Consider the following 19295-nt stretch of genomic DNA (forward strand, 5'->3'; position numbering starts at 1 on the left):
CTTAGTGTTTTCTTCACCTCACACACCTATTTTGGGGCTAAACATTGAGCCACATGGATGAGTTCAGTTGTAGGCCTAAGGGAGGATTAGGGACATAGTTTCAGGCATTTCACCAGTATCTATCTCTCCTGTAAACCTGACAATTTTTTTTTTAATGATTTTGAGCTTGTTTCACATTTTTATCTTACTGTATCCAGACCTTCTAATAACAATCCTTTCAGAGCAGTTAAGAGTAGTAGCCAAACAGCATCTAATTAATCCAGTATTAAGATGGTGGAGGTGAAATGTGAGTAGTCCATTATTCCTGTGGCCCAATTATTTCCCCAAGGTGGTTTTGTTAACCCCGTCACTCCTCTTTGCTCCTGAAGGGGAGAGGACAATAGTTACAGGACAGATGGCCACTCAAAGGCATTTCAGACTCCAGTCACTACTCATCAGTTATCTCTGTGGACTGTCCTGGTGTCAACTGACGTTGGTATCCCCTGAGACTACGGTCCCGAGGCCCCAGCCTTTGGGAGTCACTCCCTCCAAGTGTTTAATGTCTAAGAGGTTTCGAAAGGGGCCCGGTGCAAGTCAGCAGTTTGAAGTCAGCAGCCATTCCTCGAGAGGAAAACGAGGCTTTCTACTCCTGTAGATTGAGTCTTGAGACCCACAGGGCAGGTTGGTGCGGTCCAAAGGGTTGCTGTGGGTTGGAACTGGCTCCGAGGGCATCAGCTTGGTTTCGGTTGGTTTTGTTTCTATTCTGCCACTCTTTTACGTATAACTGGAGCACGTAATCCATTTATATTTAATAGAATTATAAGTATGAATCGATTGCTGTCAGGTTGCTGTGCGTTTTTTGGTGATGCTGATGTTTTTAGGTTTCTCTGTTTCCTGTAATTTTCTGTGTAAGGTGGATCCTGTTTTCATAAAATCCCTTAATTTCTGCTTACCTGGACATTTCCTAATTTCACCTTTATGTTTGATGGCTATCTTGCTGAGTAAATATTCTTTGTTGGTAAGTATTTTCTTTTAGAGTTTTGTATATGTCATTTAATTGCCTTCTTGCCTGCACGCTTTCTTGTTGCTTATCCTTCGTAAGTAGTGGAGGCTCCACGGTGGCATGGTAGGTTACTCATTTTTCACACCGACTACACATGCTGCAGGAGAGAGATGAAACTTTCGGCCCCTTCTAGATTGAAGCCATAGAAACTTTATGAGTTGGAATTATCTTGATGGCAGTGGATTTGGATTTGGGGGGGAAGGTAATTTTCCTTCCCTGTGTCCAGGATTCTTAGTCTTTGGTTTTAGAAAGTTTCATCTTAAGTCTTGGTGATTCTATTAGGGTGTCTTACCCGGTCACTGAGCTTCTTAAATGCATAGTCTCATCTTTCACGGTATTAGCAACGTTTCCCTCTATTAAATCTTCAACCTATTGTATCATACACACTAGGCATTTCATTTCATAGTATAAAGTTGACATATTTTCAATCGAAACAAAATGCTGGGTCAGACTAAGAGGCCCAATGACACTAGGCAGAGGTGCCCCGGATGCAAGAGTAAGGCATCTCCTTGTGGGATTCATCAGTTGGGGTGGGTTTCCAGGTGTTCCCCTTACTCTGACTTCCACCATGGTGGTGTCCACAAGGCACAGCTACAGGCAAGTTTTAGCCCCTCAACCACACTACAATACGCTTCACTTTAAGTGTGCAACACACAGAAGGAATGTGTCACTTGCTGCACAGAGAGTTTTCCTGGGCAACAAAATGCTGCACCTCGTACATATATCTGTACCTTATTTGAGTTTGCTTACATAAAGCAAGGACTACATAAAACATGTTTACAGTGCGCACACAGAAAATAAAAAATCTGCTAACAATGAACTACATTGCCCCCCCCCCCACTCAACCGCAAGGAACAAATTAAAATTAAAATCTAAAAAGAATGCTACCTCATAGCACTGCCACCCGTCTCCCACTAAATAACCCCACACAAATCAAGCCTCTGACAAAAAGCCTCCTTCTGTCCGCATGGCTGTGGCTCACCAGGCTCTGTTCGATGAGCAGGCAGAAGAGGATGGCATTGCCCACCTCCCGGAGGTTCTGGAAGCACACGGTCTTTAGTTCTGCATACTCTACAATGTCCTTCAGCTGGTGGTGGAAGAACTCAAGGATACCTGTGGCCAGAGAGCAAATGGTGCATTTAGGGAGGCAGGAGGAGGCAGGACTGGGGGCCACACAACACACTGCATCACAACAGCACACTGCTATGGAGAGGGCCACAATGTTCCTGTGCCCAATCCCTTCCCACACTGGTAGTCTGACCGCCCCATGTGGCCTGTTGGAAGAAGAGGACCTAATGGCCACTCTGGTCTTTCAGAGGAGGCTGCAGGGACAGTACAAGAGTAAGGGAGAAAGCCCCCTTGGTCCTCTAGCACAGGCAGCAAGGCTCTATGAAAATGTTCAATAGTCATTCACAGGTAGAGCCAAGAGCCTCCACCCCCAGCAGCCCTACACGGCCCAGGGGAGCTGCTCCATCGAGTTTCGGAGGCCGTCACCCTTTATGGAAGTAGAATCCCTCCTCTTTCTTCTGCAGAGTTGCTGGTCATCCTAAAGTGCTGCCCTTTCAATTCACAGCCTCGTTCTTAACGCACTGTGCCGCCCAGATGCCTCACAGGCACAGGAAGGACTAGATCACCCGATCGAGGGCATCTATGCAAAGCTTGCAGCTAACGTCCAATCCCCCTGCAGGTCCAGAGCACGACAGGACGTCTGCACCACGAGACAGGCATGAGACAAAAACACGAAAAAGCCCAGATTCCCCAGGCAGATCTCGGATTCCGGGCAAACCCACTCAACAACCACAGGGAGGTTTAAAAACATCAGTCCTATTTATTTCATTTTATCCCCCCGCCCCCACATTGTATTGTGAATTAGGTGAGGAGATCATCACATTTATAGTCAACAACTTAACAAACTTCCAGACAGCTGGCCCCGAGGAGATTTTTTTTGGAGGGGTGCAACTATAACGACTGGCTCTAAAACGGGGGCTGGTGGGGAGTGCGGGGAAGGACTGGAGTGGGAAAAGGAAGGAAGAAGGGAGAGAAAAGGAAGTGAGGGGAGAAAGGAAAGGGGAAGGGGGTAGGGGAGGAACTGGCAGGAGGCGAGAAAGGGAAAGAAAGGCGACAGCAAGAAGAGAGCAGACGGACGAGGATGGGGCGGGAGAACACAGGGACAAGAGATGGCTAGAGCCACCCCGAGAGGGGTATCGAGCTGTAGCCCTTAAGCCCCAGCCCACTCCAGCTTCCTGTCCCCTTCTAATTTGAAACGTTGTGGGCAAGACCTGTGGGGCCCTGTAACCCCCCAGGTCCCTGAGCATTTTGCATTGCCCGCCCCCCCCTCCCCCAGTTCCTCACTTGTCAAACGGGCCTCCATTATACTCCAAAACACCTATCCCTCCCACCAGAGCAAGGACATCTACTGTCATCAGCAAGATCGTTTCATTTTTCCCTCACTTCTCAAAGGAGGCAGCTTTGCTTCCTGTCCGGCGGTGCCCCACTCCCTCAAAAGCAGCAGCAGGCCCACCCACCGCCCATGCCCCGTCTCTCACCAGGAGAACCGTACTCATGCCGGGGCAGGCGGCAGATCTTGGGCATCACTTCCATCAGTGTCCTCACGTACTGCAGGACGGTGCCCTGCAGCTGTAGAAGACAGGGCTGCGTCAGTCACACCTCCCCTCCCGGGAGGTGAGGGTTGGTACCATGCTGCCTTCAGCACGTGGGCTGCGGGGTCACTCTGGCTGGAATTTAAATCCCACTTCTGGGAGAAGTACTTCACATTCCACACCCATGCCCTTTTCAGATCACCAGTCCTACAGGTGCCAGTAAGAGAGGATGGCTCAGAGCATCAAGGGGCTGTGCTGCAGTTTATGGCACCCAAAAGGCAAGTGCAACTGCCTCTCGGGAGAGAGCAGTGTGGTCAACAGACCTGCCAGGCATGGGCTAGGATAAGGTGCTAGGTGGTGGAGAGGGGCAGGATGGCTGCCCCTTTGCACAGCCAGGCACCACCTGTGAGGCACTGGCATGCACACCTAGAGGTCTGATTAGCACACTGTCACATTCACTATCACGACCCAGTCTGGAGCCTCTTGGCCAAGACGGGGCCACTGAGGCACGGGATAAGGTGTGGGTGCTTTCAGGCTGTGGATCACACAGTAGAGAAACCCCTGGGGTAAGGGAGAAGCATTAGGAAGGGCTGACATTCAGGGCCCAGAGGTCAAGAGAACTGGAGGAAAATCGTTTTGTCCAGGAGGCTCTGCAAGTTCTGATGCACTCAGGGCCTCTCCAAAGCAGCACCAGGGCAACCTTGTGCTCAGGGCAGCCACAGTGAGGCCGTCAGACCCTCACTGCCCATGTCACCAAGGGGGCCGGGCCTGGCGGGCCTGGATGGTCATGAGGTTAGGGCTGTCCCCAGCAACCAAACCCATCTAGGATCTACATAGATTTTTATCTTCACTGATATGATTATAATTTGTCAGTATCTTAGAATTCTCTGAACTTTTCTTTGCCTAAGTTTACTTTAATTCAATTTTAGCCTACTTCACATTGTCACACAAACTTTTTTGGGACAGTGTGTGAATCACGAAAAAGACACGAGAAGTCTATATTTGGCAATAAATAACTTTTAAAATAGATGGTCTCACTCACAAAATGAATTTTTTTTAAAAGTTAAAATTCTGAAGAAGAAAACAAAGAAGCTATCTTAGTGAATGCCAAAAATTATGTACAGGAAAAGAAAATTCACTATGGGTATCCTTGAATAACATCACCTTTCCTAAAAATGTCCCGATAAGCAAGCTTCTACAAACACTGGGCTTTTGCTTAACCTCAGACGTTGGTCTAAAGTGTACATCACTTAGATCAGGGGCTGTAACACATATGCAAACCAGTCAGGCTTGTATTTGTGATACGCCTCAGCACATGCCTGCCACCTCAGTGTGCATCACTTGCTGCCGCACTAGTTAGTTCTACACTCCCCACAAATGCCACGGAGCTACTTCATAGCCAAGACAGCTGCCGCTGGCTCCCTAACTCATTCTAGCCCAATGATCAAGGCCAATTCGAAGGAAGCGCAGCACATGGCAGGAAACGTACCAGGCTCTTGACAACCTTCAGCAGCTCCTCCATGACCACGGCGATACCCTGGTATCCAAGTAGTCGACAGATGACTTTAAAGTGTGGAGGACCCACAAAGTTCCTGTAGCTGCCGTAAATGCTGGAGTAGGCCAGGTTCAAAGCCTGGAGGGAACAAGGAATACGAGCACTTGATAAAGCCTTGAGGTGCAACCCCCTTCCTTCTGCACACACTCAGATGAGGGAATGCTATGTAAAGAATTACAACATCACACCCTTGGGTTAAAATACCTAATGAATTTGCTCTTAAGATGGGCATGTCTTCAATTTTGTACAAAAAGCAATTTTGCTTTAAAAAGAGGTGTGTGTGTGTGTGTGTGTGTGTACGCACGCATGGGGCACGCCAAAACCATTTTGCGTTTCAACATTTACTAACCTGTCAATTCTACAGAAGATATTTTGGGGTCCTGGTATGAGAAAATGGAGCCCAAGTGGCATAGTGGTTAAGGAGCTTGGCTGCTAACCCAAAGGTAAGTGGTTCAAAATGGTTTGGCTGTCTGATTCCCTGAAGACACACAGCCTTGGAACTTTCTGGGGCAAGTCTCCTCTGCCAACACACCTGCCCTGAGCTACTGGATTAACTCACCACAGAGAGCAGTCTCTCAGAGGGGTTACAAGGGACAAGAGAACACCAGGGGGTTTCTGTTTGAAGATAAACAGCTAAGCTTATCTTCAAAGATCGTGGGTGCACAGTCAGTAGGGACAGCCCATCCCAAATGCGACCATATTGGTTAGGATTTGCTATATACATTTGAGAGGGAAGACAGACAGGGGCAGGGAGAGACATACAATTAAACCCATAACAGAAGCATTGAGTTCACGTGAATGGTGGTAGAATAACCCATGAAAGAATAGTGATACGAAAGACATATTCTATATCAGTGAATTAAACATGTAGAAACTGCATTGGGGAGCATTCTGTAGCACATACTTGTACGTGTATAAACAAATTATGGTGCTGTAGTCACTTTCAGGTAAAAGAAAACAGAGAACTAGTTGCAAGAAAACCTGTAGATTAACAAACAACAACAAAAAGAGTGGAAAGCTGATATGGTGAACATCATATCAAAAAGATTGTGAACTAGGTGGGATTTACATTTCAGAGAATCAATTTTGTATTTAACAATTTAAGCTGCTTACCAACACCCCACCCCCAACAGCTTGTTCTCCCCACCCCTCTCCTCTCTCTTGTGGAATACTATCTTCCTTTTCGCCCTAATTAATGTCTGTCCGCTAGCCTTTAGGTTCCCAAACTTATTTGGTCTACTTCCCATTTTTCAGGGGGAAAAAAAATCACTCAGCACCCCCCTAGCAATGAAAAATTTTTGTACTATAACCCATAATCTCGGATAAGGTGTAGGTATTTGCTTTTGCAGCTCCTTTGAATTGGTCTGGTGCCCCACTAGAGGGCAGTATCACCCAATTTGAGAAAGTGCTCTAGCCTATTGCTTTTCTTCCCAGCCCTAACATCAAAATCTGTTTGTTTGTTATGAAAACTTTGTCTTAAATTTTTCTCATGCAGTGGTCTCATGCGATATTTGTCCTTTTGTGATTGACTAGTTTTACTTTATTCTGTAGGTACATCCATTCCAAGGGGTACTTAGGTTCATCTTTATTCTCCAGTGATACATAGTACTCCGTTGTGTGTATATATCAGTGTTTATTTGACCACTCTTCCACTGATTGGCTTACAGGTTGCCATGATCTTACTATTGTGAACAGTGCTGAGATGAACTTGGGTAAACACCTATCTGTTCTTTCAGTCAAGCAAAAGATGTCACTTTGAAGACTGAGGTTTGCCTAACCCAAGTCTTGGTACTTTCCATAATCTCAAACCCAAGGAAAAACTGGACAATGAATAAGGGAGACTGGCAAAGAGTTGATGTGTCTGAGTAGTAAATCTACTGTGGACTGCCAAAAGAACAAACAAATCTATCCTGCAAGTCCAGCCAGAATGTTCCTTAGAAGAGCGAGAGGCTCGGGAGGTTTCATCTCAAGCCTGGACATGACTATCAGATGCGATCAGTTCGTGGACAAGGACTTAATAAAGTATAGAGAGAACAAAACGGTGACTTTCAATGAGACGGCTTGACACGACAGGCTCCGTAGTGCCATGAGTGTGAGTGGAACGGACTGGGCAGAGCTTAGTTAGGCTGTTCACAGAGTCGCTAATGAGTCAGAACCTCCCATCGACACCAAACCAAAATAGCAATAGAGGGAGTGATAACAGTTATGTGCTCCTGAGTGCAATCAACCACAGGAGACCAGAGGGGCAACACATTCGCCACAACAAAGCTCCGGAGACAGGAAGGGGCAAGAAAGCAGGGCAACAGGGACCCAGGGAAGGGATTGGAACTAAAGTCACGAAACAAAATACATATACATATAAACTAGTTGTGTAATATTTCACCCAAACTACACTTAAAAACAAAAACAACACAAAAGTACATTGTAATCGTTAAGGTTTTATGTCAACCAAGCTAGGCCATGATTCTCAGTGATTTGGCACAAGGATAGTAATCGGGACACCTCATGACAAGATCTAACATAATTCAACCTGTCCCACAACAATGAGATTGTTGAAGGAAGATTGCTCAGGGGTGTGGTCTGCTTCAGTTATGTGTGGACTCCGTGGAAAAGAGGGCTTGATTTTCACTGGTCTCCCATCAGGTTCATCATCTGACATCCAGTTCTTTAGACCTGAGCCAGCAGTCTGCCGTATTGCCTGCAATCCTTGGATTGGTTAGACTGATAAGATAGTTGACAGAAGGGGCATCGAGAGAGAAAGGGCACTGGATACTGGGAATGAGAAAGTGATTGGAAAAACTACCTCAAAGAAGCTGATTCAGCTTAGAAAGCAGCACCCACTGAGTGGATTAAGGCAGGGAAAAGGACTATAAAAGAGAAACTCACCAGGCAGGGGCACCCAAACTTCTTTCCCAAGCTGCCCACTTGAACCCATCAAGTGTATAATCCTCTCCTATGGTTTGCTGAACCTCTATACATCCACTTTCAATAAAACTCTTCCTGGACATCCCACATCAGCCCCTGCCCCAACTCCACTGAGAGAGGACGCTGGAAGTTTGTGCCTGATTTCCGTGGACTTCACCTACAAATCATTTTCCTTTGCTGATTTTTTTTTTTTGCTGTGCCCTTTTGCTGTGATAAATCATGGTCACAAATTGCGGCCATCTAACTGACTTAGAAACTGCAGGGCACATCTCAGGATCCCTGGCACTCCCCTCGCCCCCCACCCCCACTCCCATCCAGCAAGAAGAACATAACAAATCTCTCATGCATTCATGAGCATCTATATATGCCATTGGCACTTTACACTTGGCAGGGGAAAAATATCTCCAGTCTCTTTCCCTGGTCCTTGCAAAATCTCAAAAAGTGGTACCTCCTTTACCAACTGCTAAAACCTAGGAAGCATCCTTGTCTTACCGTCTATCTTTAAGCTGTTAGCAAGTCCAGTTGATTCTAGCTCTTAAATACATTCTGACTTTATCCACCTCTTGGTCTCAGTAGATACCATCTTCGTCTAAGGTACCATCTCCTGCCTGGAGAAATGCAACCACTTTCCAACAGACCTCATTCCCACTCCGGCTCACTCCCTTACCCTCTGACGTCCCCCCTCTGACATCTACTCTCCCCCCAGGCCCAGAGGATTCTAGCCCCAGTACTCCAGGACTGCGCTTCACCCCTGCCCTAGAGGCTCCTTCCAAAGCTAGTTGCTTCTTAACATGCAATCTTACCAGAGCAAGGGTACAGCAGGTTTCTCTGACAAGGCATTTTTAGTAGCGCAACTTCTCATATGACACATGCCTGCCTGACATACTACACATTCCACAGAGAATATGCTACTTCACAAATGAGGGGAAAGAGATTAGTTTTGACTAGAAATACCACACATCTTCTAAAAACATAGGGGGAATTTTCATCGCTACTAACACAGAAATGGTTTCTAATCCTCTTCAAAATATCTTCTACTTAACACTGGTTTGTTCTGCTAGCATATCTGCCATCTCCATTTTTGCCAACCAGAAATTTAATTTACACCCTAACTTGTAAAACTCTGGGATGCTCTGAATGGTCCACGTATAGCACCATGATGTCACAAGCTTGGAGAACCAGAGGGAGAGGCTATGGGGCGAGTGGAGTTTCTTCCTTAGACTGTTACTGAGTGCCTAGCCTTCTGGGATGGGTGTGGGTGTGACCCAATGCTCCCTTCCCTGGAGACAGTGTAGACACCTACTGCACACACCCACTCCCCAGAGGCACAGGCCTACAGGGGGACCCCAGACTGACAGATGACCCAAGTCCTATGGCTGGGAAGTGGGGTCCACTGGTAATACTCATGGTCACCATTAATGACTTCTCAGAGCCACCTCTGGACTGTTGTACAAGATTTATATAAATGTCCAGCACAAAATTTGGGCAAAATTCAAAAGCACTAAAAGATTTTAGACAGTAAATATGCACAAATAACTATTGCCCAAGAGTTTACTCACTTTCTTTAAAAACATGTATGAATGCATAGCGGCAAGCCCCGTTGAAGGATGAGGCTCTCTACTCCTGTGAAGATTTGCAGGCTTGTACACTCACAGAGGGCAGGTCTACCATGCCCAGTTGGTTGCTATCAGTCAACACTGACTTGATGGCAGTGGAAGTGATGCCCCAGGGGGATAATTGGTATTGTTCTCTAACATAAAACGAAAATGATATCTCTAAGGTGAACCAGAGACCTATATAAACCATAAATGCATGAATGGGTTTGGGGCCAGCACTTATTCTAGCCTCAATCTAAGACCAATTAGCTATTATGACATGGCCCTGCTTGATGCATGACCTAATGAAGAAGTCACTTTGCTTTAGCAAAGAAACTAGATGGTGCCTGGCTATCATAAAGAATAACACCTGGGGTCTTAAAGACTTGTTTTCAAAGTGAGATGTCATATAAGTCCACAAGGAAGAAGCACATCAGCCTGTGTGTGATCCAAGCACTGTAAATAACATCATCCAAATCTAAAGGAGGGAATGGCATCACAACTTAAATTGTGAGCACCTGGTTTGCAGAAGGCTATGGATGACAAAAGGCCAAAATTCATTTGCAGGGTCCACCCGTGGAGTCAGCATCTAGTGAATCCCTTCTAGTCATGGCTGAGGGATGTGAAGAGCCCTGTTATCAGACAGGGGGCATTGCAAAGTCAATATGGCAGAGGGAATTAGGTCAAAATGTAATAACTTGTCATTTGATCTCCCTTTATACCCATTTTAAAGCTGTTTCAATAATAACAATAAAAGGGAAACACACATGGAGTAAGCCCTGGGGAGTCTCCTCTGACCATGAACCAGGGATGTGAACAGCCTTGCTAACATGCAGAATGCACTGGAAAATGGATTTAGCACTCTATCATTTGATCTTTCCTGTGATTCATTTAAATTTGTTCTAGTTTTTAATATTTTCTGCTTCCTTTCCCATTGAAGTTTTCAATCTCTTTTGGTTTCTTTTGCTGTTGTTGTTTTTTAATGTTTTTCTGTATATGAAATTCATGATAGGTAAATCTATTGAGACAGTAACTAGATTAATGGTCCCTTGGGAGTCTGGGAGAAATGGGGAGCTCATAAAAATAAGTGCAAGATTGAAGAAAATGTTTTAAAACGAATTGTGGTGATGACTGTGATTGAACTAATGTGATTGAACTATTGAATTATATGATATGTGAATAAAACTGTTGGGAGGAAAAAATTGTGCATGAATGCAGTAAGCTTAAGTATTATCTAGTAGAACAAACCAAAACAACAACAGCAATGCCTTTACCCAGACAATCTGCAATGTAATAATGGAAATCAAAGGGCGGGAGGAGGAGAAATAAAGACGAAACAGGAGAATCAGTAAAGAATACAGTACACTTGTGAGGGTGGAAGCAACAGTAGAGAATATACTGTGAGGGCAGGGAGACAATGACGACATGGGTGTCGCAGAAACCGAGCAGCATTTAGTACCCTAACATCAATTTAAGGGTAGAAAGAAACCATCAGCTAAATCGAAGGAGGGATGTGAAGAAACCCTGTGAAGCATTGCGGCGCATGCTAAAGCGAGCCAGCGACAGCAGACCCCAGCAACAAAGTCTACCTGAAGGAGGTCAACATGGGGAGCCAGCAGCCTGAGGGGCTGGCAGGGAGCTCTGCAGAAGCAATAGCATTTTCCAGTTCTCCGAGATGAGATAATCCAAGAACTCTATGCTTTTAATTGGATTAGTTATTTTTCTAAAGACGAGGCACACGAGGACACTGGCGTTCTGGGATGTTTCTACCAAGGCACAGGTGGGCGGCCACCAGGCAGGCAGCTCACCCTCATCTGCAAACCAGTCTGGACAGGGATGCCAGCTCCCCACGCTGCCCACCAGAACTGAAGCTGACACTCAGGTCAGATGTGCGCCTCACAAGAAGTAAACGTAAGAAAAACGCACACTCTTCCTAGATGCGGTTCAGACAAAGAGGTCAGTTTCTCAGGCAGCAGCCTTCCAGGAACAGCCAGTATTTAGCCTTTGTTGTTGTTTTCTCTGAATGTACACAGAGAAGTCACTTTTATTGTTCTTCTTTTGGTACTAACCATAATTTTGCTTGGAGTTTTATTTTTTTTATATAACATGTTCTATCATAAAGACTTACACACTCTTCGTGTTTACATTGCATTCAATTAAACGATATGATTCTTTTATTTATCTATTTATTAAATACTTTTATTGTGGGCTCTTACAGCTTTTATCACAATCCATACATTCATCTATGGTGTCAAGCACATTTGTACATATGTTACTGCAGCTTCAGTATTTGTAGGTCAATGTTGTACAGTTACTCGCAACAGACCTTGCTCTGTACCTGGCCTTATGATTTCCTTAGGACTCAGATTTCCAGATGTGAAAACATTGAACTATTGGCAGATTTTGATAAAATGACTCCTAGAATCATAGGACCCGATTGACATGTGTCACTAACATTGAAAAGAATTTCACCCTCCCACAGAGAGTGGGCACATCAACCTTTCCTATCCAACGGCCCCAAAGCCTTTAACTACTCTCACCTACTTTGCTTCAATTGCTAGAAAAGATATCTGTTTATTTGTATGAAGATGTGCTCATTTCATCTGTCTCTCTTTTTTACAATGTATCACCTGTCCTTTCCTTATTAAGTTCTACAGTGCTTTAAATATTAGGGCTCTTAGTTTTTAATAATATTCTTTTTGAAACACCAACCTCCACCCCCCCGAGACATTTGTCTTAAGCTGTTGGTGGGTGTGATAATTAGGTTTATTGTGCCAACTAGGCTAATAGGAACATGTGGGTGGAGTTTAATCAGGTCACAGCGTGATTGGAGGAGGACAGAAATAAGTAAAGACAGCTGGCATCCCATCGCCCTCTTGTTCCCTGGTAACAGGACCAGTGTGTTGCTGCTTTAGCTAGTTCTCTGCCTCAACCTGTGTGCCACACTACCTATGGGCCAAGCCAACCGGTGGATCCTGTGGCTAGAGCTTCAGGCTACTCCGAGACCTGCTTCGCCAAGCTGCTGGTACGTTCACTGCTTGAGCTTGAGGCTGGTGGATCCTGTCGTGTGATTGAGCTTGAGATCCCATCGGGGCTGCTTCACTAAACTCCCAAGCTACTGACTGCTGATGACCCACCCTGTTGTTTGCTGAGTATGAGCAGACTCCACCTGCCTGGTCTGAGGGAAGACTCCACTGCCTGTTTCCTTGACCTTGGGACACAGCAGCCCATGTGAGTTGAGGGACTTCCAGCATACAAGGGGGTACCATCCCCAAAATGGAATTTTTTCCCCTCAAAGCTATATATTTAAATTTCTTTTACTAAACAACCTTATCACCTTCAAAGCAATCTCCATTAAATGTAATACATCTGTTAAATCTGTGAATCCATTCTTGGAACATTTTTCAAACTCATCTGTTTGGATGGCTGACAGCACCTCCCTTGTTTTTTCTTCACCTCTTCTACGTCATCAAATTGCTATCCTTTCATGTCCCTCTTCATTCATGGAAACAAGAAGAAGTGGCATGGAGCCAGGTCAGGTGAATAAGGTACATGGGGCAAGAGAGGCATGCTGTTTTTTGTCAAAAACTGGCACAGTGAGATGGCTATCTGAACAGGTACACTGTCGTGGTGGCAAAACCAGTCCCCTGTCTGCCACAAATCAGGTATTTTTAGTCTCACACTGTTATGCGATCTGTTCAGAACCTCTAAATAGAAAGCTTAATTAATAGTCTGATCTGGTGGATCGAACTCCAAATGCATCACAAGTCAACATTTTCATCCATTTGGGTAGTTGATGAATGTCCAGAATGAGGTTTGTCATCAGTTGACATTTCACCTTTTTTGAAAGGAGAAAACACTCATACACTTGAGTTTTCCCCACAGCACTGTCCTTGTAAGCTGTGTTCAACATCACAACAATTTCTGCTCAGTTTTTCCTGAGCAGAAAACAAAATTTCATAGCCACCCGCTGTTCTCTTAAATCGGCTATAACAACAAATGAGGATCGAGTGAAAATGCTTTTACGAAAAATGTACTGTGACCATAGAGAACCTTCCCAGGTAATGCCACTGGGTGCACTAACTCAGAGGGAGTTGCTAATGCTCGCCTAGTGGAGAAAAAGCATACTGCAAAGGTCTGCTCTGCCCAGCACAATTTGGTTTTTAATGGGTACCTCCTCATGTTAACTGTTCCACGAAAGTGAGTTGAACTGAGCCCTCTGTGCTGCTGTGTGGATTAATTAGCTGCTATATTCCTTCTCGCTGTATAAACCTACACACACATGCGTGTGTCCTAGTTTTGTTTCTCTATAGAATCATTCCTAACACAGTGAGTTCTGTCTGCTCACCACACAAAAGCCTTACTCTTGGTTTCTGGCTGTCTGATCGTTTCGGCCATTCTTCTTTCCACCTCAGCTCTTCGCTTTGCAGGTCACACCAGGATGGCACTCTCTAATGCTTCTGTGTACACCTTCCATACACTTCCTTGAAACCCTCCCTGAATCCCAAATGGATTGCAATTCCCATGTGAGATCAAGAGCCCCCAATATCCTCGCTCAAAGGGAGCTGGCCTAACGCTACACTACGTAGAGCTACTTTCAGATAAGGGCTTCAGAGTTGTTCTTTCCTGGTTAGCTGATTGGTTATTGTATATTTTAAATCATTGCTAATTTCTAGAAAGGCGCCGATAGAGTAGAAGAAAAAAAATAACATTTTGTAGTTAAGAATATTTTTACCTTGTAAACTTAAAATCATCGCAACTCAACTGATTTAAAATAATCATTACAAACCAAGAATAACCTACCTTTGATCCATGCAAGTACTGAGGTTGTGCATTAGGCTGTTTATCTCTTTGAAATTCCTGAGAAAATGGTAATACTGTCCGAACAAACCTAAAAGAAGAAGAAAAATAAATAAATAAAAACTAAAACCTTATAGTCCTTAAAAATTCACAACTTTTTCATTATCCCTCAATAGAAACTCTTCTCCCAGTTAACTGATACAACCATTGAATAGGAAAATCCTGGGAAACAGATACTCTGAAATACAACACAGGTATATCCCTTATAATCCAAAGTCTAAGAAGGAAATGGATCACTCAGCTTCCTCCCATAAGCTAGCTCTTACTATCCAAATCAGGAAGGTAGAGTCTGAAAAGTGAAGCTTCGTGCCCTGACAGCAATGGAACCATTTCAAACTGACTTGATGCTTGGTAATGAATGCTGAATTCTGTGTTCTCAGGACTTCTATACTTCTGGTTACAGAAATCGCCAGCTAAGGGCTAACAATAAAAATTAGCAAATTTAAACATTTATAAACATATTTAAGTAAGAGAGAGTGTCATGATAATGCTGAATTCCTCCTATGAAATTGGATTGGTGTAAGCCATGGGGATCCCCCTGGGGATCCTCCCCTACCCCCCCCAAAGAATCTCCAGGCTTTCCTTTCTTGTCTGTCTTAATCGAGAAGCTCCACTGAACATCATAGTAACATGAGTGGTGGTTGTACATGAGACTCACTGGTCAGAAAGTGAACCCAGGTCTCCCACATGGAGAATTCTACCACTGCACCACCACTATACTGATAAAGAATCAGAAGTCACTTAAAATCAAGTATTTGACTTTTAAAACAGAAATGCAAAGATCAGCTAACACATTTCAAATCACTTAAACATAAAACTTTTGAAAATAAGCATAATAAAGAAAAATATAGTTTTATTAGTTATTCAGCTCTAATTAACTTGATTAGAGCTTTACTATACTTTACTATATCAGAAAGGGAGTAAATGTCGGAACCATGCTAGCACACTAAACAGAATGTGCAGGGTGTGCAGGTGCAGCCAGCAGACTGCTACATCAAGTTCAGCAGAGAAGACATAGGCAGCCACATCTAGGGTCCCAATGAGCAGCACATGGTCCATCCTGACACACCACTGTTGTAACCACAGCCAAGGGTAGACCTTCATGTATCAATAAAGAATATCACTTACACATTAATGTCTAACGAGGAAACCACACAATTGTGTGTGTGGTTTTTCCAAAGGATCCTGGACTGGTATTGGTCTGTCTCTACCCATGTGCCATGCTCTTGGTATGTGTGCATCTATGTATGCATAGGTGTCTGCTTGTGGCTCCACACACTTATAATAAGATCACTAGATCCTGGGATAAATGCCAGTGAGTGACTGCTTACTCTGGGGACAGCAACTTGACGGTATCACGCCTGTAAAGCTATTGCAACACATCCATCTCCATGAACTCTGGGAGAAGGGACAGTACATATGTGAGTATTAGAATATGAATCAACTAGACAAGTCTACTAACCAATTTGGAGGAAGCCAAGCACCAAAGTAAGACATTATTATTATCCACCACCCATCCGTCAGTTTATTTACTGTTTTGGCTGGCATGTTTTGACATGGTAGCTATGCCACCACTATTTCAAAAACCATCAGAACAAGCTTCAACAGAGTTTACAGACTAAGAAAGACTAGGAAGAAAAGCCTGGTGAGCTATTTCCAAAATTAGCCAATGCAATCCTATGAATCACAATAGGATAACCCTATATAGTTCTAGAAGATGAGCCTTGAGATTGGAAGGTCATCAAAACACACAGTGGGCTCCAGCATATCAATGACTGTACAGATGGTGTGGGTTTAGGTAAGGCTGCAACTACTGTACACGAGGTCATCCCCCTAAACAACTATCAAAAAGAATTACCTTTATAAAAGTTTTTATAAATCTACATAAAACAGAATATGTTTCCATAAAGTAAGAATGTTTAAATGCTAGTTAGATTTTAAAACCAGAACTTAATCCTTTGTCACATAGCTGAGATACAGAACTATTTTGAACAGTTTACGAGTAGAATGGCATCATAGGCCAGAATCTTTACCAAAGCAGATGGCTACATCTTTCTGCCAAGGAGCAGCTGTGGGTCCAAACGGCCACATTTGCAGTTTAGCACTTGAGCATTTTATCACTGCACTACTAGAGTGCCTTCTGTATAATTTGATTTCTTATTAAAATGCTTAATCAAAATAATACTGATAAGTAAACTAAAGTGTCAAATGACATATTACAAATACCATTCTCTTACTTACTTTTCTCTAATCTTCCCAAATACTATTAAGCATTTCTTCTAGTATTTACTTCTAAAAAATATTCTTTTTTTTCTTTCCCACCTCTAAAAAATATTCTTATACAAACTTTTCTTAATCAAATTTAGATATTTATGGAGCCTACAACAGGAAAAATATGGTTTGAACACCAGGATTAGGGGCCATCACTTCACCTTTCATCCAATTCAAGACTCAGTTTTAAGCACAGGGCAATCCTGGCAAAGACAGGTCTCAGCTGGGGGGATGCTACCCTGAACTTATTCCTTTATTGTACAATTCTCCTTTTTTTCATGTTTTCCTGTATCATGATACAATTTCACGCCATATTCTAAAGTACAATCTTTAAAAACTCTTACTTTTAAAATGCAACTTTAAGCTGAAATTTACATTTGATTAAATGTATGCATTCTAAGTGGACAGCTGGCTGCATTTAGACACAGGCATGTTTCCAGGTAAGCGCCATCCTAAGCAAGTCAGAGAACAATTCCATGTAAACCCCTCTCCTCTCCATCTGTGCTAACCACTACCCCTCTCTACGTTTTGGTGTTGCCTGCAATCCCGGGCTTGTAACATCATGGCTTCACAACAATCTCTGCGTCTACCACCAGTGTTCTAGTTATATGCCTGCCTCTGTTCTTCTAAGGACACCAATCACGTTGGACTAGGGCTCACTCTGCTCCACTACAACTTCATTTTTAATGTGACTACTTGTATCTGCAATGAGTCCACATCCTGAGGTTCCAAGGACATGGATTTTATTTAAATTTTATTCAACACAGTACACAGACAGATAGTTAAAGTACAATCCGATACTCAATCCATTGAGTCGCTTATTTGAGAACTTGTACTTTTATTTTTAATTCTAATGGATTCCTTGCACACTGACCATTTTCATGTCTTAGTGTTTCGACGTTCGGGTTGCTTATTCCGTCGCCTCTGTCATTTTCGTGTTCATTCTCCACCGGCCTGATTTCCCTTGGCTAAGGGTCACCGCTTCCTAGCGCTTGGTCTGCCTAATCATTCCCGATTAGATTATGGACACTGTCATTGTTATGCTATGTGTTGATAGATTTCATTATCTTTCAAAAAGCATTAAAATTTGCTTAGACAGGTATTTGAAAATTGCTCCTTCTCAAACGAGACACTCATGTTCATATTCAATCAGCAAACACACATATATGCTTACTCACACACATGCCACGCTAAACACATGTTCACTCAGTCACGTAAGTCAACAAACTCATGGTCACACACTCACATTAACGTACTTTAATTCACATGCTCAAACGTCACACACATTCACTCATATGCTCACACACACTCATACTATCTCTTCATCCATCACACACACACTTTAGTACACAAAACTACAGATACTCACATTTATGCTGTAAGTCTCTCAGCATTCACATGCTTAGTCATATGTCCAAACTCACTGACATTACTGAGATGCCAATAAACACTCATGCATGTTCATACTCATACATCATACATGTAAACTTACATGCATCACTTATGTTAAAATACCCCACAAAACTATAAAAAAATGCTCACACTTGATGTATACTCATAATCACACATACTAAAATCCTCACCCACACATTCACATAGCACACATACTAACACACACATATTTACACCACACAGCTCATTCACATACTCTTATACACACATATACTCAAACAGACATATACACTCACACATACCTCTCACAGGAATACACACACACACACACACACACACAATACACACACACATATACTCACTCTCACTAGCACACACTCATACATTTACTCACACAAATCATTCACACTTCTCCCCACTCAGAAGAATGCACTTCAGAGGACAGCACTGGGGCTACAGCTTGGGGAGGGGGCGTGTCAGATTGGAGCACACGGAAGAAACAAAAAGGGATGGAGAGGGAGGAGAGGACATCCTGGCCCACCACGCCCCGAGGACAATGTTCCTGCTTGGACCAGACAACGCACGGGGAGGACCACAGGGCCGGCCCCACCAAGAGACATGACACGCAACAGAGCAGCAAGGGGAGCAAAGTAATGGAATCCCCGGGGAACAGAGTGTGGCACCCCATCAGACTCGACTGGAAAACACTCGTACAGGACAACAAACAGACCTTGAACTATTTATAGGCTTTTCCATTTGTCAGTGGCTTTCTTTGTTATTGTTGCTTTGTGTTTGTTGTTTGCTGCTGCAGTTGTTATTGGTTTTGATTTCCTTTGTTGTTTTATTTGGTTTTGCCTGGTTTTGCACTTATTAATGTATCTGCATGTCTATCTTGATAAGGTAGGTGGGATAAATAACTCAGAGATGAAAAGAATGGGACCAATGGTTCTGGGGGGATTCGGGAGAAAGGGAGTGGGATAAAGGACGGGTGGGGAAGAACCAACCCAGCGACAAGGAAACAAGCAAGCTAAAATCAATGGAGACGGGCATAGGAT

At 43.7% G+C, this 19295-nt stretch overlaps 1 protein-coding gene across 1 annotated transcript in view; it reads right to left on the reverse strand.

The window, feature by feature from the left end:
• The window catches only part of CYFIP1 (cytoplasmic FMR1 interacting protein 1), a 90695-nt gene that overhangs the window by 14959 nt on the left and 56441 nt on the right, over positions 1-19295 (reverse strand). Inside the window, exons 21-24 of the mRNA XM_030889070.2 lie at positions 14521-14608; positions 5132-5275; positions 3589-3679; positions 2025-2155 (exon numbers count right to left, since the gene is read on the reverse strand). Coding sequence (XP_030744930.1) covers positions 2025-2155; positions 3589-3679; positions 5132-5275; positions 14521-14608 — 454 coding nt within the window. The remainder of the gene's footprint in view (positions 1-2024; positions 2156-3588; positions 3680-5131; positions 5276-14520; positions 14609-19295) is intronic.

This window comes from Echinops telfairi, unplaced genomic scaffold (assembly GCF_000313985.2).
Source record: "Echinops telfairi isolate 266 unplaced genomic scaffold, ASM31398v2 ScPeMD7_7475;HRSCAF=8513, whole genome shotgun sequence".
NCBI classification, from domain to species: domain Eukaryota; kingdom Metazoa; phylum Chordata; class Mammalia; order Afrosoricida; family Tenrecidae; genus Echinops; species Echinops telfairi.